The 22,114-nt window shown below is 48.2% G+C and overlaps 1 protein-coding gene across 1 annotated transcript in view; it reads left to right on the plus strand.

The window, feature by feature from the left end:
* The window catches only part of ZC3H3 (zinc finger CCCH-type containing 3), a 185,232-nt gene that overhangs the window by 144,043 nt on the left and 19,075 nt on the right, over positions 1-22,114 (plus strand). Inside the window, 2 exon segments of the mRNA XM_040585569.1 lie at positions 524-593; positions 6,266-6,397. Of these exon segments, the coding sequence (XP_040441503.1) occupies positions 524-593; positions 6,266-6,397 (202 nt within the window).

Raw genomic sequence — 22,114 nt, forward strand, 5'->3', positions numbered from 1 at the left:
TCCTTTGAAAGGGTTCAGACCAGCACTCTTCCCACGATAACGTGTATTTTATTAATCTGCTGTCACACTGGTAGCTCCTAGGAAAACTTCTGAGTCCAAACATCCTCATGTGCTTTGGGATCTTAGTTTCTCTTGTGTGCCTGTCTCTGCTTCTCCTGGTTGTTGGCCACTCAGACCTGGAGTTCCTCCTTGTACTTCATTCAGCATCTGGTGTAATCAGGGCTCTAGGAAGAATCTTTCTCCTTCTGGGAGCATCATTTCTGAACCTCAGGGTGCATGCTTTGCTCTACCTACTAATAAGCAGCCTAATATGATGAAAGAGCACAATCTGTCAGGAAGCATCAGCTACTCTGTGATGATTCAAGGTGTGAAATGGGCTTTAACAGTGAGCTTGGCAGCAGTTAGGTGTATTTGTGGCCTTGGGGCAGATGTGGTAATGGGGCAAGGCAGATGCTTGGTGTTTAAAAACCCGTGTTGTGCGACCCACCTCATGCTTGACCCTCTCCTTCTGGTGTATCTACAGGTTTCTCCGTGGCACGTGCAAGAAGACAGATGGGACCTGTTCGTTTTCCCACAAGGTGTCGAAAGACAAGGTCTGTATGGCTTCCCACTGAGCGCGGTGTGGCTCTGTGAGCAAGCGGACCTATGCTGGTGGTTGCGGGGAAGTCTTCCTCATTGAATGCTTCCAACAGAGTTCATTTATAGTTTGCTTGCCGAGCTGTTCAGGCATATGATGGGGTTGTGAGAGCGAAGTGTGCCTTTTGAAATGACACAGTGGATTGGTATATGAATGCATTAAACAGTGAATTGGGAACCAAAACACCTAGGGCTGTGTTGGGTGATGTGTTGGGGTTAAGGAGTGCTTAAACTCCAGGGACTGAAGAGAAAGAGCATGGGAGTAATGTTTAGTTGCATCTAATCCTTAGCTACCTCCGTAAGATCACCCTTCCCTCTAAATCACCCTGTGCTGGTGTCGGAGGAAGAGGAGGATGTTTTAACATACAAGAGCTTGGAGGTATAAATTAACCTTTCTAAAAAGCCAGGCAGTGAAACTGGCTAGTAGAACGGCTTTTGAGTTCATCTTCGTTTTCAACTTCCTTTATTTGGGTCTCTGTGGTTTTATTACACAGACCGAGGTGGAAAAATAATTAGGTTTTCTTTTAGTGATTATCAGTTGGCAATTCAGCAGATTAACCTCCGTTCAGTGGCTAGGATCTCCAGTCGAACGTAGCTTTGGAGACCTCAAGCGTTGAAGCCGAAGCGAAGTTGGTGCTGAAGGTTAAGTGTAGCTGTGGGTCCTTCGCTTAGCTGGGATGTGCTTCAAGCACATATTTACATTTCAGCTTTGTTGGATGGATTTGGAAGACCATTTCTCTGCTACAGACAAAGGATCACCCAGACAACAGCAGTAAGGTTAATCCCACCAAGCTATTAAACACCAGCGAGAGCGGTGTCGCTGCATGGGGAGTGGTTTGGGATCGGCTCTGGTGTCAAGGCTCCGCTGTCAGGATGGAGGTGACAGAAAGCGGGATGCGAATGAGGACTGGTCTTCCTGGAGAAGCCTGTAAGGCTCAGTCCTTCTTTGTGTCACTTGAGGAGCCTGCAGCCCCCCTTGGCTGTATTTCTGACATGTCATTTGTCGAAAGCAGCTTTGTCAAAGCTTTCACAGCTGTGCCTGGGGCGCGGCAGGGACTGAAGCTCGCCTGAGCCACATCTGAAAGCGCTGCTTTTAATTATTCAAGCTTTGGTTATTTAGCCCGTGCCCTTTGAATTGTCCTTATAGCGTGTTCTTCTCCCCACTCCCTTGAAGTATCACCTTCCTCCATTCCCCATCCACAGCATCACATAGGTAGTTACAGTGCAATTACTGACCTGTAAAGGATTTAACCCATGGGACATTGGCTCTCATCAGCATCTGGGACAGGACCTTTTCCAACAGTGTTTGCCTTTGGGCACAGTTTTCTTGTCTCCCTTTTCCTCCGTTTGCCTAAGGCACGTTCGTTGTCAGTGGGGAGCTCATAAGTTATCCTTGCAGTGAGCAGAGTCGCTCTGAACGAGACACAAAGCACCATATGCTTTTTACATGTATCTCTCTTCAGAGTCACTTAATCACGAGTATATAAAATAGAGGAGATAGACTGGGGACAGCTGTACTCCCTGACTCATGGCATGTCAAAAGAGGGATGAGGATGAGAACTGATTGAAGGGAAAAAAGCTGTGGCTTTTTTTTCTTCCTATAACATATAGTTAGACTTCAGAAATCAAGAAGCCAAGAAAGAAGAAAGCTTTTAAAAGGACTGGCTGTTGGTGCATCTAGAATTGTTAGAATTAACGCAGATTTGGAGTGGATATGGGGCCAGCGACTTCTTTTCACTGGAGTAAGTGATACGCAAGTGCTAATGGGAGCATGCAACTGTGCTCAGAGCCTGTGGCTCCGAGCCAAAGGATTGATATCCATCCAGACTGCATGGGACTGTTGGCTTACATCTGTACCGGTGAGTTAAATGGTATTTCAGCAGGTACCAGAGCTTGTTTTTGGTCCCAGGGCAGGAGTTGGAGATGGCCAAGGAACTGTTGCAGTCAGTGACTTGGCAGCAGCCGTTTGCACTAAAGGATGCAACGGCTGGATGCAGATAGGTTTGTGCCAACTGGTCTTGGTACCCAGGAATATTCTTCAACATGTTTAATTTGCTGGTGGAGATGTGGCCTCAGTTTCCCCTCCAGAAGCACCAGTGTGTCTTGGTGCCTCAAGGAGGACCTCAAGCTTTTGGCTTCTGAGCTCCATTTTGGGTGGATAGATGGAGAATGATGGCTGCAGCATGGCATGGAAAACTCAGCCTTTCCCCCTTAGCAGCACCTTGCCAGTTAGGAATCGGGCAATGATAACAATAACATCATTGTGGTACTAAAACTGAATTAAAAAGGAGTGGCTGTGCCGATGCTTGTTGCAGAAGAGCTGGTTTGCTGAGGGGGGCAGAAGGGGGTCGCATGGCGTGCAGGTGGCCTCTGGCCATCTCACCTTTTTCCTTAGCAGTTTGCCACTACCATAAGTATCATCTAAGCCCAAGATCAGTCATTAAATTAACAAGCCTGCAAAGGAAGCAGCTCTCTTGTGTGCCTTAGAAACAAATGCTTTGAGAGAACGTGTTTCTGGCCACGCATGTTGCGCTCTGTGGGGAAGGAGGATTATTTTTCGTAGGCCTGGGCACCTCAGGGGTGGTTCAGAGGTCTCCGCTCACTACCTTGTCGTCAGTGTGGGCTAGAAGAGAAACAGCCTCCTCTGCAGAGTGCAAGCCTGTTTCAGGGTGATTTATAGCTGCAGGGATGCTGCTACCCAAAGCGAGAGGCGACTTTGCTTTTCAACTCCTGTAGCTCGCTGTTAACCCAAGTGATTACTAGCAAAGGTGGTGTTAGCCTCATTTATAAGTGGAGGAGAAAGGCAGGTGAAGGCAATCTGCAGAGGAAGGCAGCAGTTTCCCCCTGCTCGTGGGTATTTTGGAGCAGATCCCACTTGTTCCTTGGATGACGGATTATGGGGGTCACTTGTTTTTGGCTATTTGAGCTGGGGGTTTAATGCAATGAATTATTGTTTTTTTCTTGTGGTTAGTGATGACGGGGTGTCAGCTGTGGTTTGGGGGGTTCCTGGTTTTGCTGATGCCTCACTAGTTGGCTCTCGATTTCACTTTGTGGCTATGGGGGACACACACCTCACAACCTCCTCATCAGAGAAGCGTCAGGTTATTGTTGTTGTGTATCTCACTCCGGTGGGATGTCATTGGAGATGGGGCTCCATACCTGGTCCACGAGGTGAAGGACCAAGGGCTTGTGGGGCTTAACTGTTGCTTTGAGGACAAAACTCTTGCTCAGCATTGGGATGATCCTGTGCCTCGGTTTCCCTAGTGGAAAATGGGGACAATCCCTGTTTTCTGTAACAAACTTGCATGGGCTGAGCTGTTGCAGCAGCAGGGAGCTTTTCCGCATCCTAAGCCGTAAAACCCTTGCTCCAAGCAGCGGATGATCTCCAGGGTGGAGGGCTGCTCCAGATGGACACAATGCTTTGCAGGTGCTCTCAAAAAGCAAACTGCCCCTCTAGCCATGGAAAAAGGGGCCTGGAGGAGAGGGAAGGCTGGCAGTTGGGGAATTCTGCTCTTGCAGGTGATGCGGTGCGAAGCCCTTGGCTAAGGAGCATCTGTCGAAGTGATGTGCAGGGAATTTCTCCACAACGGGGCAGAGCCACCGGCGCATCCTGGTGATTGAGAGAAACTGGTAAATCTGAATGAATGGCTTTGTGAGTGAAGGTTAGCAAGAGGCTAGGACTCGGGCAACCGCCTGCTGCTGCTACAACAGCTTTTCCCCTTGAGGAACTCGAAAAGAATCAGCATTTTTCTCCCTAATAGAGCTTCAAAACTCTGTTGTGAGCAATTTGGAAATTCACGTTGAGTTTCAGGTTCATTAGCTGCTGGCTCCAAAGCATGTACATAGTCAAAGCTGTCTAATACGGACGCACCGCACCAGTGCCTTGAATTAATGTTATTGTTATTTGTGTGGACGTAGTGGGGTGCAAACAAGGTTAATTGAAATGAGAGTGCTGCTTCCTCTTGATAATGGCTCAGGCTTGACAGCTAGGAGGAGTTTATTTTTGTAGAAGAGCTGCCTTTATTATCCCTTTTTATTAGAGCTAATTTGGGCTCTATATCAAAAACTACATTAAGGGAATCATTTACGGTCACACCACCACAACCAAAAAAGATAGCCCCAGAGCCCTGTCCTTTATGTTAATGTCGGCAGTTAAAAGACAATTAAAAATAAACTCTTCTCTTTTAAAGGACCCTTTGTTTTCTTTCCTATCTGCTTCCCCCTCCTTCTCTCCGTTCCTCTCTTTGCCTCAAGTGAGCCAATTTAGTTAAAACCCTAATGTGCCCTTCAGGGAAAGGGATTTTTCCAGATAGCCTCAGCTGTGGTTATTGCAGAATTGTAAATATTAGTTTGGGGATGCTCGAACTGGTGGGGCTGAGAATCTACCGGTGAACAGAGAGATCAATACTGTGCTGAGCCGGAAGGAGATCTGGCATGTAGGTGATCACCAAGGGATTGAGCAGGAGGAGCTGGACCGGCGCGACGACTTCGGGAAGCACACATTCCCTTTGGCAGCTGCCTAGTCGGGTCGGGAAGTTGCCTGTGGTAGCCGGTGAGTTAAGGATGCTGAAATATCACAGCAGGCTGGTAATTTGTTTTTAATTATAACAGCTGGCAGAAGGTGAAGTTTGTGGTTTGAGGACGATGAGGATCCTTGCTCGTTTGCTTTTCCCCATCGGCTGTCATGCTGCTAAAGCTGAATGCGGGAGTGGGGCTCTACGCCGTGTATCCAACCGCTCACGGCAGGAGCCCAGGCTCTCCTCCTCCTTTCACTGCCTCCTGGAGCACCCTTCCTCCAGTGCACAGAGACAGGCATCATCACATCACCTGCCACCCTTGGGGGGTCCAGGCTGATGCTTTGGCATGATGCAGCTCCCCCAGAAATGCTTGCAGAGGTGCAAGTGCTTGTTTTCCTCCTTGCTATAACTCATCTTTTGGAACCTTTATCTAATCACGTGCTCTGTATCCTCCAGCCAGCTCCATATCCAGGGAAGAGCCAAATAGTGGGGAGCACCCCCAGAATGCTGTTGTGGCCTTTGCAATGGCCAAAGTTCGCCATGGGAGAGTGCAGCCAGGCTGGGGGTGAGACCTGCGCTGCTGTGCCCATCACAGCTGCTGCACCACCCCTTGGGAAGGGTGTTCTCAGTCCTTGGTCGTGCAACAGTGCACTCGGATTAGTGCCTTTTACGAGCAAGGAGCCTGGGGAGCAGTCACCCCTTCTCTCCTCTTCAAGGAGAGTGTCGGCAGAAGATGTGCCTGCCATGTGCATCGTGCCAGCAGAGCCCTCGTGATAAAAGAGTTTGTTATGATTCCCCAGTCTTTTCCCCGTGCTGTACAGAGGCAGTTTTCTTTCTGGTGGCAGTTTCATGCTTTTCACCATCCTGAGGGATGCTAAGGCAAGGGTTTTCACCCCTTGTGCATATATACACCAGGACCATGTAATGGTCAGGGAGTTGCGTTGCAGGAGACCAATAGAAGAGCTAAAAATACCTCTGGGATCAGTGGCTGGCAAAAGGCATATATTTATTTTACACATGTTGTGATTTTATTTCAGTTCTGGGTGTTGGAACGATTCCTAATCACGAGTCGAGGGGAGTGCTAACGTGTTTCTCATCCTCTGCCCTTGCAGATGCCGGTGTGCTCCTACTTCTTGAAGGGGATCTGCAGCAACAGCAACTGCCCATACAGCCATGTCTATGTGTCCAGGAAGGCAGAAGTGTGCCAGGATTTCCTCAAAGGCTATTGCCCTATGGGAGAAAAGGTAAAGAGAGGACCAGCTCTTGGGGTCCCGGGACAGATGCGCCTTTGCTGAAGCCACAAGCTGTTTTTCACTTGAGCTACAGCACTAAAGGGAGCCATAGAATTGGAAGCTGCTGAACACCTGGATGTGATGAACGGCAATCCTGTGCCTTTCCAAAGGGTTATGGGCAAAGTGGCTTGGTTGTCTTACAGGCAGGAAAAAAACAGGAAACAAATCAAAAGCTGCAGCTCGCAAACGTCGTGCTGGTGTTTCTCCAGGAAGACCCTCTCTGGGGTGCCCATGTTACCGGAGTACGGTGCCTGAACTGATAGCATCTGCCCTGAAAACTGCTCAGTTAAATACATGAGAAGTGAAGGAAGAGGTTTATGAGTCCCTGTTTTACATAGGAAAACCACAGACATTAATGCTTATTTTGCATACTGGCTCTGTGACAGGTTAAAACTCAAGCCCTAGATCTTGTGGCTCAGTCTTAGCAGCAAGACCACCCTTCCTCACTTAGCCTGCAGCAGCTAAACCTCAAGCTGTGCCTGGTTATGTGCCTGGGGGCTTTGTGGGGCCCACCTCCAGGTCCTGGGGGCTCTCTGGTTTAGATCAATGCAGTGAAGTCCTACATGGACTTTATGTGCACCCTCAGTAGATTTACAACCTCGTCTGCGAGCTTATGGCACCCTACGTAACATGCAGAGCTCGAGAAAGAACAGCTTTCCTGGAGCAGAGCCTGGGGCTGGCTGCCACTTGCTGGTTTCCAAAGGAATTTTAGGGCCGTTACGTGCAAAAAAAGTGGGGTTTATCTGGCATGTTGTGGCTCCCCACTTCTTTGTAGGCAGTGGGAGAAGCGGGTAGCAGTGAGCTCAGTTCCTCAGTGGCACGGAGCCATGCTGCAGGATCTCACCTTTTCTTGCTTCGTGGCTAAGGGTGGGGGTTGGCCATGCTGGTGTTCCCCTGGGAATCAAAGTGACCATCCTATCCAATTGCTGTTTTCCATTAATTTAATAGCATTTTTGCCTCAGTGTGAACGACTTTTTTTTTAGTAGTGCATGTAGTTTTCTTTTGAGTTCCATGAACAAGATACAGGCCACCTTCACTTGGTTTCTCCAGCTCCCATCTCAAACTGGCAAGAGCGGTGATGCTGTCACATCAGAATCCCTGAGCAGTCAATTTGCCGTCACTTTTGAATAAAGGAAAGGTGGACTCTCAGATTTATGGAAATTATATTCTTCTGTAGTGGTTCAGAGCTGCCAAGCCTTTCTCACTGGAGGTGGGTTATGCAGTAGGATTTTTGCTCATCCTTTGACCATGCTCATCCTTTGACTGTGCTCATCCTTTGACCATTGTGCCCAGCAGGTCAAGGGAAGTAATTTTCCACCCCTCCTCTGCCCTGGTGAGGCCCTCCCTGGGGCACTGTGTCCAGCTCTGGTGTTCCCAGCACAAACCATACAGGGACCTGTTAGAGCAGGGACACAGAAATTATGGGAGGGCTGGAGCACCTCTCCTATGAAGAAGGGCTGAGAGAGTTGGGATTGTTCAACCTGGAGAAGAGAAGGATCCCAGGAAGCCCTGCTATGGCCTTTCAATACTTAAAGAGGGCTTATAAAAAAGACGGGGACAGACTTTTTAGTAGGGCCTGTAGTGGTAGGACAAGGGGGAATGCTTTTAAACTAAAAGAGGGTAGATTCAGACTAGATAGAAGGAAGGAATCCTTTACTGCGATGGTGGTGAGGCACTGGCGTGGTAGATGCCCCATCCCTGGAAACGTTCAAAGTCAGGTTGGACGAGGCTCTGAGCAGCCTGATCGAGTTGATGTCCCTGCTCATGGCAGGGGGGTTGGACTAGATGATCTTTAAAGGTCCCTTCCAACTCAAACCATTCTATGATCTTATGATAATGATTTGCGGTGCCACATTGGCCCACCTCTATGAACCCAACTGGAGGATGGGAGCCATCCTCTTCTCTCAATCTGCTTCTCTCTGGGGATTTTCATAGTCTCTTCTATGACACCTTTGATATGGAAGAAAACATCACATCAGTGTCCTGGCTTGGTTCAGCTGCTTCTACGAGCCAACAGTAACGACTTGGAGGAGACAGAAAGCCTCCTCCTTGAAATGGAGACTCCAGATACCACACTGAAAATGTGACAGGAACTTTGCAAGCACTGCTTTAGATTGGCTCTTTGGCTGAAAAAATGAGCTGCTAGTGAAACAATCATTTTCTTTGCCTCAAGTCTGCCAGATCACAGGGTGCCATCCCAAATATGCCCCAGCGGGCCTATGCAATATTATTTTATTGCATTTAATAGATAATGCATGAATAAATGTCTGCCAAGGCACCGTTTTGCTTAGACTTGCTGCTCCTGGAGATTCTTAACTCCCTTGTGATTTTGAGTGCTTTTCACTGGGGAAGTCACTGGGATGAGCGGTCAGATGCTTGGATCCAGATGCTGCTCTGGACTGGAGCCCCAAAGGTCTCTTCTTCTTTTCTCCACCCCTGTAGCTCTCATTGGCAGAGGTACAACCCAGCAAGTGAAGCCATAGGTGCTCAGCACCCACACCGTAGCATCATCGTGCAAAGCCACCAGCCTGTCCCAGAACACAAACACAATGGCGGATGGTGCCTTCTGCAAGCAAAGCCATCCCTTCTCGAGGAGAAACTGCTACAGAGCGAAAACCAGGCAAAGGGAAAAGGAAAAAAGCTCAAAGTGAGAGCTGTAGGGAAAGCAGGGTATCAGCAGCAGTGGAGGGAAACGCTAATAAATTAGTCTATGCCTAATTACTTTTTGTGGCCAGTGTGTGGAGGGGGCTGCATGCAGGATAAGCGTTTCCTCTGAAGGAAAACACAGACATCCTGCCACCTCCCTCCAGCACAGTGCTAGCCACGCAGGCAGGGTCCCTACAATTATTTGTAAAATATTCCAATTTAAATGAAAATATAAAAGAGATATTTAGAATATTTATTCTATTAGTAAAAGTGCTTACCGTGTCACTTTTAGAGTGTCAGAAAAGCATTCTCCTACAGATGATGGATAGCAGCCTGTAATTATATATGGGGAGAAATTGCTGAGCAGGCCATATTTAACTGGGGAGGAGAAATACCAGCTTGGGCCATTAAGGGTTAATTTTATTCTCTAAATAATATAAAAAGTGCTGAGTCTGTGCCTTTGCTCAAAGTAGAAAGTCCTCAAATGGACCCCGGAGAGTTTATAATATTCTACTGAATCAAGTAAAAATGTTAACCTTGCTTCATAAAACGATGGCTTGTTAAAGATGCGCAGTCCCTTTTCTTTTGAATAATTTAGGCCTGGAGTAAATCTTCTCTCGTTCTGCCTTTCCCTGTCCGAGGAACGGCGAGAGCTGTCTGCCTGTGGTTTGAACCACAAAGGGCACAGACAGCAAAGGTGTGTGATGCTGGCGTAGCATCCCCAGTGGATAAACTCAAAGAAGGATGGCTGGTAATTAGGGATTTAGGTTCTTTTGTGCTGGGCTTTGGCACACTGGACTCTTTTCCCAGTTGTGTTTTCCTTTTTGTGCTCCCCCGAAGAAGCATGTTTTCTGATTTCTATCAGATCTTCATAAAAAATGTCCCATTATTATCCATAATTTATGATGTGTCGTTGGCAGTGTCATCTCTTAAGTACTTTCTAGAATGTCTTGCAGGATGCTCAGGCCAAGCTGATCAACCCTTGACCCGTCCCATGGGCTGTAACTCCAACTGTGTGAGCTCTTCATACAAACAATGCTGGGATGCTCTATCTTCATCAGGATCTTACTTAGAATTAAGTGAGAAAGCTTTAATTTTGTGTTGCCAAGTCCCTTCTTCCAGAACGTAGACTGCAGAGGATAAAGGTCCCTCCACTCTTGGGTTGAGGGGACAACTCCTGTACAAGAGCATGACCACATCCTTCGTTAAGGAATGTTACCCCCGATATTAGTCATTTCCAGGAGGGAGCTGGTAGCAAAGCTAGGACCTTGATTTCCAGCATTCTCACCGGTTCCTTGGTTGTAGGTGAGGACGTTCCTCTGCCCTGTGTGCACACATGGGAACCTACAGCTTCCTAAAGGGATTGAATGGACCTGCAAGTTCAGCTTCCTGAAGCAGTAGGTGACATACAGCTCCAAATAGCTCTGTGACATGCATCATCTCTAAACACAATGTCATAAATGTCTTAGCTAAAGCCACAAAGCTATGCCCACCATGGAAATCTCCTTGCCGCCTTGCCTGGAGCTCCCTGAGCTTCTCTGGCACCATGAAATGGTCACACTGGGTGAGGCTGGTCCCTCTGGGCTGGTCACCTGCACTGGAGGAAGCCCGAAGGGGGAAGTGGGAAGAGAGGGAGAAATGGGGCCTCTTGCAGGTGCTCCCCAGGGTTTTCCGAAGACATTTTAATGAGCTGCTCTATAGTAAAAGTTCCTCTCTGGTTCCTCGTCCCTCCTCCCATATGGGTCCTCATGCATGCATCTTGGCTTGGGGCATGAGTTCACTAGAAGAGGATGGGGTGAGGCTGGTGGGTGCAAGGGATGAGGTAGCACCAGTGAGTGAAGCTGTGGTAGCATGTTCCCCAGGGTTACAGAGAAGCAGGAGGAGATGTAGTCGTGAGTGGCTTGCATGACCAGCAAGCCTGGAGAACAGATGCTCATCTTGTCTGAGAGGTGATTTCTCTGCCAAGCCGCTCTCCTTGCTGAGCTCACATTTCACTCCTGAAATAATACCCAAATAATATGAAATAATACGAAATAACACTTGGCCCAAAGGAGCCTGTAGGGTGATAATGGGTTGTGTGTCAGGCTGCTGTTGTAATATTTGATGGCTAACCATGGGCTGAGATCTCTGCACGGCTGAGCACTCATTGCATTGATTCACAGTTGGACTTGATCTTAAAGGTCTTTTTCAACCTAGATGATTCTATGATTGATTCTATACATCCATAGGCAACACCAATGAGCAGGTGCCTTGAGATTTGCTTCATGGGCACAAAACATGGCTTATTGGGGAATAAACTGTATGTGTAAGAATTGTGGCAAGGGTCAGTTTTGGTGCGTCCTCCAGCCCTTGCAGCAAAGGCAAGCTTTGTCAGAGCAAAGGCAAGCAAGTCAGCCCAGTCTCCTCTAACTGCTGCATCTGTAGAATTGTTTTGTATTAAATAAGCTTTTCCCCCATGGTGTACATTAGCGAGTGTGCCGCATTAAATACCTATCTTCATATTGTTTCCATCAGCTGCTGTGAAGCCTGTGGGTAAATTGTTCCCCCGTGGGAACTGTTAAACAGTAAGACACTGAGATTAAACATCGAGGCTACCGTGATATATTTATGTACTGGAATAAATCATGGGTAAGCGGGGACTCTGTGCTCCAGTGTTTGCTGGCAACTCATTGCTCCTGGGGACCCCAACCGGCACGACCAGCCCAGTTCCTGACAATTGAAGCTTGACTGCCACCACAGCAGGGATGCTCATGGTTGACCTGCACTGGGACTGCCCATCCATCTCCTAAAATCCATCTTTTCAGTCCTGCTGAGTTGCTTGGCCAACAGCCTTTCACCAGAGCTCTGACTTACACCTTACCCATGTACACTGTTGGCAAAGCTCATGCTAACAAAGGCAGGTCTAGTTAGCATGTGCTGCCTGAGGAAGTGCCACTTCCTTAGAAAAATAATTTTCCTCCCCCAGGTGGATTGTGGTGTTTTTCACAGTGGCAGCTGCTTGATTCTTCTGTAGAAAATTCAAACATTGGGACTTTTTCTTAGCTGACGCCTTGTTCTTGTTTGTGTTTCTGTAGTCTGATGATGTGCTTGGTTGGTTATTTTCTCCTTTTCTGGTGGAAGTTTAACACGTTCCCACCATAAACTTGTGTCTGATACTTAAATCTAACACATTTTCTTTTTAGGAAAAGCCACATGAACTGTGTTAGTAGCAGCAAACAGTTAAATGTCTTTGGGATTTTCTCTTCATTATCCAGTGCTCAGTTTGCAATGGAGAGTGACAGAGAGGTCCTTGTTCCCCTTAATCCGTTATCACAGAAAGGTGAAGATCAATGCTGTTCATATTGCGTGTTCTCAGCTGTTTTTTGTTGCTTGCTGGGTAAAACAGCTTTTTTCTTTCCTCACAGCCAACAGCCATCAGGTGTTGGTCTTTCTGGGTCTTTATTCCCCCTCCTTTGGTCCCAGGTTGACTCCAGCAGCTTGACTTTCCCTTGAGCACACACAATCATTGAGGAACCTACCTGTGCACATTCATCCAGGTAGCTGTTGGCCGATTCCCAGGTCTGTAATTGCACTCCACCCCCATCTTTCATTGAGTCATAGAATAGTTTGGCTTGGAAGGGATTTTTAAACATCATCTAGTCCAATCCCCCTGCAATAAGCAGGGACATGTCCCACTAGATCAGGTCCCTCAAGGCCCTGTCCAACCTGACCTTGAACACTCCCAGGGATGGGGCATGCACAACTGCTCTGGGCAACCTGTGCTGGTGTCTCTCTACCCTCACAGGAAAAAATTTCTTCCTTGATGTCCAGTCTGAACCTGCCCTCTTTCAGTTTAAAACTGTTTCCCCTTTTCCAGTCACTACAGGCCCTGGTAAAATGTCTCTCTTCATCTTTCTTATAATCCCCCTTTCCATACTGAAAGACCACAATAAGGTCCTCCCAGAGCCTCCTCTTCTCCAGGCTTCTCCAACCTCAGCTCTCTCAGCCCTTCTTCCTAGGAGAGGTGTTCCAGCCTGCTGATCATCCTGAACTTCTGTCCCAGGTGGTCATGGTGGCCACCACAGCACCTGTCACGTATGGTGAGGAGTTGAAGGACACTGGCTGTCCTTTTCCTGCAGCATTGAGAGACTCGTGACAGCAAAAAGCTTGGAGGTGCTTAATGGTAGAAGCTTCTTGAGTCTAGCAAGTATAAGAATCACCATGAATTTTTAAGCTGCATATAAATCCTTTAAGAATGATTTCTTGCTTCTCCATGCTGCTGCTGTGATCAGTTGTGCTCCTTCTTCCTGAGGTTGCCGCTGCTGTGGTTGGGCTAGTGGTGGGATGTGAGCTGCTCTGTGCTCACTGGTGCCATTTCAGAGCTCCAACGTCTCCCTTAGAGGAGAAGCATGTGGACAAATCTCTGGATGAAAAGTCCCTTGAGGGTTGTTCAACATCTTCTGGTTGTGGAAATCCTGAAGGCCCAGGCTGCTCCTTGATCTCGTCCCTCCAAAACTGGTACTGGCCATGGCCAGAGGGGCTGTGGGAGAGGTTTTAGATGTGTTGGGGGTTGTGAAGGGAAGCACCTCAACTTTACAAACAGCCCTCTCCTTTCCCTCCAGGTGTGCTAGCACTGAGATATTAGCACCTTGAATCCTGGGTTCAGTTTTGGGCCCCTCACTACCAGAAAGACATCGAGGTGCTGGAGTGTTGTCCGGAGATGGGCAGTGAAACTGGTGAAAGGTCTGGATCACAAGTCTGATGAGGAACTGGGGGAGTTTAGCCTGGAGAAAAGGAGGCTCAGGGGAGACCTTATCATTCTCTACAGCTCCCTGCAAGGAGGTTGTAGGCAGGTGGGGTCAGTCTGTTGTCCCAAGTAACAAGTGACAGGACAAGAGGAAATAGCCTTAAGTTGTGCAGGGGTGGGGTTTAGATTGGGTATTATGAGAAATTTCTTCACTGAAAGGGTTATCAGGCATTGGAACAGGCTGCCCAGGGAAGTAGTGGTATCACCATCCCTGGAAACTTTCAGAAAATGCATAGATATGGTGCTTAGGGATGTGGTTTAGCGGTGGGCTTGGCAGTCCTGGGCTAACGGTTGGGCCCAATGATCTTAAAGGTCTTTTCCAACCTAAATGATTCTATGAGAGATGTTTTGGAGCTGAGTTTCTTCCAGGTCAGTTTTCTGGGTGGCAGCCTTGTTCCTGTAGGTCTTCACCATCACATCAGTGGGTCAGCAAAGGTTTGCTCCTCTCCTGGAGACCTTTCAAATACTGTGTGAGACCTTAAGAAGCTCCTTCACATACAGATGGTTTTGTGCATGCTTTTCGTTTCGGACTGACTAAGAGGTTTCAAATGCAGATGGTTTTTCTTTCAGATCACCCCAGGGCTGATACTTGGAGACAGCCACCTGTGGCAGGAGCAGGTTTCCTGGCTCAAAGTGCTCATCTCCAAACTCCCTGACTTTGTTATGCTGAATTAGATGCAGTCAAGCTGAGAAGCTCCTCCGTGTCCAGCTACCAGGGGGGCTGCTTGAAGTGCAAGAAGTCTTAATATAAAACCTCTCCTTTTGTTATTAGTATGGGGAGGGATACAGAGAAGTCTAAGCTTTGAGACATCCCAAAATTTCTGTATTTCGTTCATACCTCCATCTTACTCCTTTTATGATTCTATCAGAACTGCTTCCAATTTCTTCTCCCCTTTGATTCAGAGAGAGGTGATGGCTGCAGGACACACTAATGGTGTTGGGTAGGGGAGGACAGGATCTTATAGGTGTGTAGGATCTGACTGGACTGGAACAGAGAGGCCATGGGGAAACAGCGATGTGATCAATGGGCCTCTGAACATGAGGAGGGGCTGCCCAGGAGGAAGCTGGAGCTGATGTTCATTAAGGCCGTAAATCCATGAAATGAGTGAGCTGATCAAAGGATGGAGAAGAGGAAGAGGAGAAAGACTTGCATGATTTTGCTGCTCAGAGACTTATCACTTTTCCATCTCGGTGAGATCTTTAAAGATGACCTACATGAGGATGGGCTTGCTGAGACCTGATACCCTGCATCAGCTTCCATGTCAGCAGACACACCATGCTCCGGCTCCTATTAGAAGAGTCAAACAGATTTAACCACCTGCATTCATGAAGGTTGGGCATTAGGGTCTGGACATCAGCAAATTGCTTCTTTTTAAGAGATGACCCATTGTATACACTTCCAGCAGGACAGGGTATGATGAGGAGGTGTTGCATGAAAACATCTTGGCAGCTTCTCCTGCCCCTTCTCTCAGTCCTGTGTGGGAAAGAGCCATTTAAGATTGAAATTTATCTCTGTCTTGGACGCAGCTGTTTTGGGCTCAGATAGAGGGCAGGTGGTAGAAATGCCCTCACAGCTACAGAAATGCTGGTTGTGTGCATGAAGCTTTGTATAGGGCTGGTTTTAGAGGTTATGAACCCTCTCCAGGCTTTATTCAGGTAAGATGTCAATAGGTTTGCAGGGGGGAAAGAGGAGAGGAGTTTGCCAGGTGGATGCATCAGCATCCTTTTTCCTGGTGCTGAAGCAGGCACGGCTTGGAGAACTACCTGGTTATGGCTCCCTCACCTTCATTTTGACCCAAGTCTCGTTGGGTCTACTTGCCAGGGGTTTTTAGTGATATTTTAGGCATATCTGTAGCAGTGTCCACCTGTTCCAGCTGCAGGTTCCTGGTGTGCTGAGTGGTCCTCACCTCTCCTGCTGATTTTTGTTGCTTGCAGTCATGTCTGGGAGACACTGGACATAACTCCTGGGCAACAGGGCAGCCCCTCCTCTGGGATAAGGTATTTGTGGCTTACCTTCTCCCATTGTTCAGAAATAGCTGATGAAGAGCACTGCCTTTGATAGCTCTTTTATGGTCCACTGCAGCTGTATGAAAATCAACTACAAAAGCAACTTCATTTTGTTTATTTTTAATTTTGGCTGTGGTTGACAGATGTTTCCTGGGTGCTAGAGTTGCCTGCTTGGTTTGTTTTTTTTCCTATAATGTGTAGCAGAAGTCTTCAGTCAACACACTGATTAGTAAGTAAAATCTTTACTAAAAAAAAAAAAAAAAGGTGGGTAGGCTTGGTAGTGGGTCTGCTTATAAGGTCACGAGTGGTGGCCAGGCTGGATTTGAGCAGGCTGAAATCTGACTGACTGGGAGCATCCCGTTGGCTTGCTGGGGACATCAAGTCCTTGTGCATCTCCTCTGGGCAGTGATGGTTGTGCTGCTGATAGTAAGGGGTAAATCTTGGTACTGGCGATGGGAGCTTTCCATTGAAAACACTTGCTGGCTTGCAGAGGTTTAAAACTAATCAGGCTTCTTCCGTGTCCAATCCTACCCGTGTATCGGTGCAGAAATCTTTGTAGGTTTCCAGTTGCATTTTATTTACCGTACTCTGTAATGGCATAATGAGAGTTCTTATTGCTACTTTAATTTAGCTGTAGTATCTTCAACAGCATTCAGATGCTTACATTAAAGACGTTGCTTATCAGAGCAAACTTGAACTGCTTGGTAGTCTCGGCTAGTTGATAATAGTGCCTATATAAATACCGGGGTGTGATTTTCTCTCTTGCACTTTAATATCTCTGTAGAAGGAGGTGCATCGCAAAACATGAAAATTAGGAAAGTTCAGGGGAAAAGCAGTCACTGAATCATGGCTATAAAGTGGGAATATGCTGATGAGGCAGGGAGTTCTTGATTTCAACCCGAACTTCTGTACAAATGAACACAAAGAGCAGATTTTGTCTTTGCTTCCCGTGCTGGAATCTCCCTTTGTTCCCATCTGTTCTCTGTTGTTGGACAGTCTCTGCAGCCTGCGAGCAGTGGCTGGCACCTTCCATGAGCCACCTGGAATCATGCACATGGTGGAGCCCCTGTCATACCTCATGCAGATGACACTGTAGGGGATGTCTGGTGGATATCTGGCTTGCTCCACCCCTGACGGTGATGATTTGGGGTTGGTGATCACTGTCAATGGGTTCCCCATGTGAAATTGGCTCCATCTTGGCTTTGGGGTGTGATGGATGAGATTTTGAGGGTCTCTGATGGAAATGGGGTTCTTCAACAAAGTGGTGTGGGGAGTGATTGAATGCTGTAGATATTGCCATACTGCAGTGAATGCCAGGTTGGGGATTCAACTTCTGGATGGACATATCCAAAGAATTATAGTCAATGGCTCTATGTCCAAGTGGAAGCCAGTAATAAGTGGTGTCCCTCAAGCATCTGTACTGGGACCAATACTGTTTAATATCTTCATTAATGACATAGTGGGATTGAGTGCACGCTCAGCAAGTTTGCAGATGACACCAAGCTGAGTGCTGCCATTGATTCCCTTGAGGGAAGGGAGGCCATCCAGAGGGGTCTTGTCCCGCCTAAGGAGTGCACCCATGTGAACCTCATGAAGCTCAATGAGGCCAAGCACAAGGGTCCTGCACCTGGGTTGGAGCAATCTCAAGCACAAATACAGGCTGGGTGGAGAACAGACTGAGAGCAGCCCTGCAGAGAAAGACTTGTGGTTGCTAGTCGATGAAAAATGGGACATGAGCTGGCTGGCAATGTGCTCTTGCAGCCCAGAAAGCCAAGTGTATCTTGGGCTGCATCCAAAGCAGTGTGACCAGTGGATCTAGGGAGGGGATTTTTCCCCTCTGCTCCACTCTGGTGAGAACACCCCAGAGCACTGTGTCCATCCCTGGGGTCCCCAGCACAAGCCAGACAGGGTCCTGTTGGAGCGGGGCCAGAGGAGGCCATAGAAATGGTCTGAGAGCTGGAACCCCTCTGGTATGAGGAAAGGCTAAGAAAGTTGGGGTTGTTTAGCCTGGGGAGACCATCTTGCAGCCTTTCAGTATAAAAAGAGGACTTGTAAGAAAGATGGAGAGAAACTTTTTTACCAGAACAAAGAGTAATGAATGGTTTTAAACTGAAAGAGAGTAGCTTTAGATAGGACATAAGGGCGAACTTTTTTTCCAGCAAGGGTGATGAGACACTGGAGCAGGTTGCCCAGAGAAGTTGTGGATGCTCCATCTCTGGAAGTGTTCAACATCAAGTTGGATGGGGCTTTGAGCAACCTGATCTAGTTGAAGATGTCCCTGCCTATGGCAGGGGATTTGGACTAGATGAACTTTGAAGGTCCCTCCCAACCCAACCCATTCTATGATTTGTTGATTCCTCCTTATTTCTGTGACTTGGCTTTTGTGGTGGTTCAACTGGTCCTGGGTGATTCGGGATTGGAGTAGGGCTGCACTGGCTGGTCTTCCCCTCCACCCTCTTGGCTTGCGTTGTTTCTTTTATTTATATTTTGGCTTACACTGTCTTCAGGCGTTGTTAGAGTTCTGTGGCTGTCCTCCAAGCTGATTCAGGACACGGTCAGAAACCAACCCTGGAAAATCCAACTTCTGGCCAGTGCGACTCCAAGCAAGGTGCTCACCAGTCTGCAGGGAGCTGGAGCAAGACCTGACAGGAAGCAACTCCCAAATAAGATAGTATGTTTAAATAAAAAATAAAAAAAATTGAAATGCTCAGTTATGGTACCTCTGCTCCTGCTTGGAGCTGAAACCTGGAGGTGTTGCTTATGTGCATGCTGGAGAGATGCAGTGCTCTTTGACATCATTTTGCTATGTGGGAAATTTCAATTACAGAGGAAGTAACATGTCCAAACCATGGAGCAGAAAGATGAGAAGTAACAGCTGATGGGAACGTAGAGGAAGATGGCAAGAGGTGGCAGAGAAGGGGTGCAAAATAGAGCCCCATTCATTAGGCCATTTCAGTTTGAGCTGGACCATGCTGGAGGAATGGATGCTGCAGGGACAAGGCTTTTTCTTGGCCACTTAAGTCTCCTGCAGCTATTTTTCTGCCTCTTCCCAGTGAGTTTAGAAATACCATCCCATTCTTACTCCAGCTCCAGAGGTATTTTAGCTCAAATGCTGTTTTATTGCCTGCAAATACCAGGGGAGAGGGTTCATGGCTTTGCAGTAGATCCTAGGGAGCATTTGGTAGATCCCAGATACTAATGAGCACTTGGAGAAGGCCATCAGAAGTCATCGCTTCCCTGCAAGCATTTAGCTCAGATCACCAAACTATTTTGAGGGCAGAAACCCATTTTGGAGCAAATTCCTTAGGATAATTGTGTTGGCTAAATTTCTCCATCATTATTCCACAGCCTGGATGATGTTTGGATGTATTGTCCTCCAGGTTTTAATGACGGGGAGCTGGATTATTTTTTTTTAAGGCTGCTTCCGTCTGCACCCAATTATAAAAAAGCCATGAAAAAAAAGCTATTTACTGGCTGTCAGTTCAGAGTGGTGTCAGAAAACAGCTCCACCACCTCCAGCGATAGCTTCCCAGCAGCTGCTTAGCACTGAGACATGGTGGGTAAGAGGGACATTAAAACAGCCTGACATCAATCCACTCGCTTAATCCTGCACTTGGCAGCGAGGCTACCTGTAGTAGTTCCAGTGAAGCTGCATGGATGTGCTTTAAAAAATAGAAAGTACTTGAGTTGAGGCACTTGTGTTTTGGGGATTAACTTGTGCTTTTAATGCTCCCCTTCCCCAGAAGGTCTGCTTGGTGCTTTTGTCACCACATTGTGCCGGGTTTCCAGGAAGGAGCTGGACTCGGGTCCGTCATGGTGGATGGAGAGATAGACACAAGTCCAAGGAGATGGGAAGATGCTCCAGCACTTTGCCATCTCTTGTCTGTCTGCTGGTCCCTTGTCACCTGCTGTTGACTGGTGCTGGAAAAGTAGCAATCAAGCAGGGGGTGAGACAAGCCTGGAGATATTAAAGAAGTTCAACCTGGGCAAACTGCTGGTAGAGCAGAGCTGGAAATGCCAGGCTGGTCATCCCCACCCTGTAAGGTCAGTGGGTGGTTGTTAGTTGGCCCAGTAACCCAGCTTCGCCTTCTGCCCTCTGCTGCTTCCTGCCAAGCTCGTTCGTGGAAAATGTTAATTAACGTCATTCCCAGGGCTGAGCCGGGACCTTTCAGTTGCTGCCTCCTTCTTTGCCAGGTCCATGCTAAAGAAGGCTGCGCCCTGCAAAACCCCCTCATCCCTGTTCCGCTCCCCATGCACGTCGGGGCCTGTTGGGCCATTTAAGGCTTTGTGAGTCGTTAACAGCACCTTGAATTTCACCCAAAGCTGCCTTGGCAGCCAGGGAGGAGTCCCGACCATGGGGGCTGCCAGCCGGGCACTGTCCCAGCGCTGGGCACCGCTGCCGGTCTCCTCCAGGCAGGCTGTGGGGGGAACCCCAGAGTGAGGAGACCAGGATGGGGACGACATCAGTGGGATGATGACATCTTCATCAGCACCCGATGGAGCCGGGGAGGTTTATCCCCAGGGCTTTTTAGGGCTGCTGTGAGTTTTCCGTTGTCTCTCTTGGAAGGGTTCAGAGGGTTTTTTCTCTTTTTATGATCCAACCTGTGGGCTGGCAGGGATCCCATGGGGGTATAATTAGCCACCCCAACAGGTGGAAGGGATCAGATAGCCCCCAGCGCGAGGTCATGCCCGCCACCCCGCAGCCCTGCTGGGCTTCACCCTGGCTGACACACAGTGGGCAGCAAACCACCTTACAGCAACCCAGCCCCAGCATGTTTGCTCTGGCATGCAGGGCAAGAGCAGAACAGTGGCCATAAATAAACAGAAGGGGCTTTTCCAACCACTGAGCCCAGCGGGGAGGTGATCCCAGCCTCATCATCCCAGCCCTGAAACAGCGACGATGCACGGGGCATTACGGAAGAAAGGCCGAGCTCTGAGAGCGGCGTGGAAAAGCCATTAGAAACCGGAGCTGGGGACATGGCCCTGGGATTAGTCGCACACGGTTTGTTTTCTTTATTAAGTATCTTTTTGCCATGGAGCCAATAAACATGGTCTGGTACAGTGATTGACTTGGAGGTTGGTGCTGGTGAGAGCACTGGGGAGGTGCCATATCCTGATCCTGGCACCCAGCCAGGACCACAGCACCATCCCTCCCGCAGGGATTTGTAACTGGTCCCTTGGGTGCCCTGCTTGGAAGAAACAGCCATGTTTCTTGGCTTTTCCCCAAAATAGCATCATTCCTCGGCATAGCAACATCACCACCAGCTGCAAGGGTGAAGCATCCATGTGGCTTTTTGAGACCAGGGCTCTTTTTTTCCTTCTCTTCTCCTTTCAAGTCCATTTTGTCCTGGAAACTACTCTACAGAAGCAGGTCTCACATCCTTGAGGCTCTGAAGAGCTGCTGCCCTGACAATGAATAGCAATAATCAGCATCAGGTGGGTTCATAATTAATAGGAGGCTTTCAGGGCGTCACCATCATCACAAGGATGGAGACCCAGAGGTGGTGGTGGACTAGAAGCCTTCCAGCATGCAGTAGATCTGATGTACCATCAGGCCAGCTAGCCATCACATGGGATTGGTGCCGTTGAACTAGAGCTGGCCCCAGCTGTAAGAACGATATGGGAATTACTTTGCATTGATGCCGGTCAGAAACATGATCACACATCCCAAGAGCCCATCCCTCACTGTTTTGCTGCCTGACACTGTACGGAACCTGAAATCCTGAGGTTTTGCTCATGCTTCCCTTGGGATCCACTTGCCCTGTCAAAGTCAGCTCAGCAGTTCTGCCTGTCCTGTGCCACCGGAGTCGTATAAGTTTTAGGCAGGCATTATCATCCATCACTGCCCATTCAATAAAGAATGGCTTTGGGCAGAGAATGTGGGGAAAAGGGGAATGAGAAGATAAACCACAAGCGGTTGCAGGTTTTCTCCATGTAGATGGTCTCAGCTGGCACCGCGCCAATGTGGCTTTCAGCCTTTCCATCTCTCCATCACCTGGCAGCAGCCCCTGGGTTCATCCTAGCCTTCAATCCTCAACAGGCCATGCCTTTAGTTTTTCTCTCCCCTGATTTTGTTTCACTTACTTTTAAAGCAGTTACCAGGTTGAGGGGTTTGCTTCTCTGCCCATTATTTTTCATGACAAGGACTGCCCTTGAAAGCTGTCTTGTCGCTGTCTTTTGCAAGCATTTATTCTTGGTCCGGGCCATAGCCCATCTGCAGGTGGAGGTGG

This window comes from Falco naumanni, chromosome 3, assembly GCF_017639655.2.
Source record: "Falco naumanni isolate bFalNau1 chromosome 3, bFalNau1.pat, whole genome shotgun sequence".
Classification (NCBI taxonomy): domain Eukaryota; kingdom Metazoa; phylum Chordata; class Aves; order Falconiformes; family Falconidae; genus Falco; species Falco naumanni.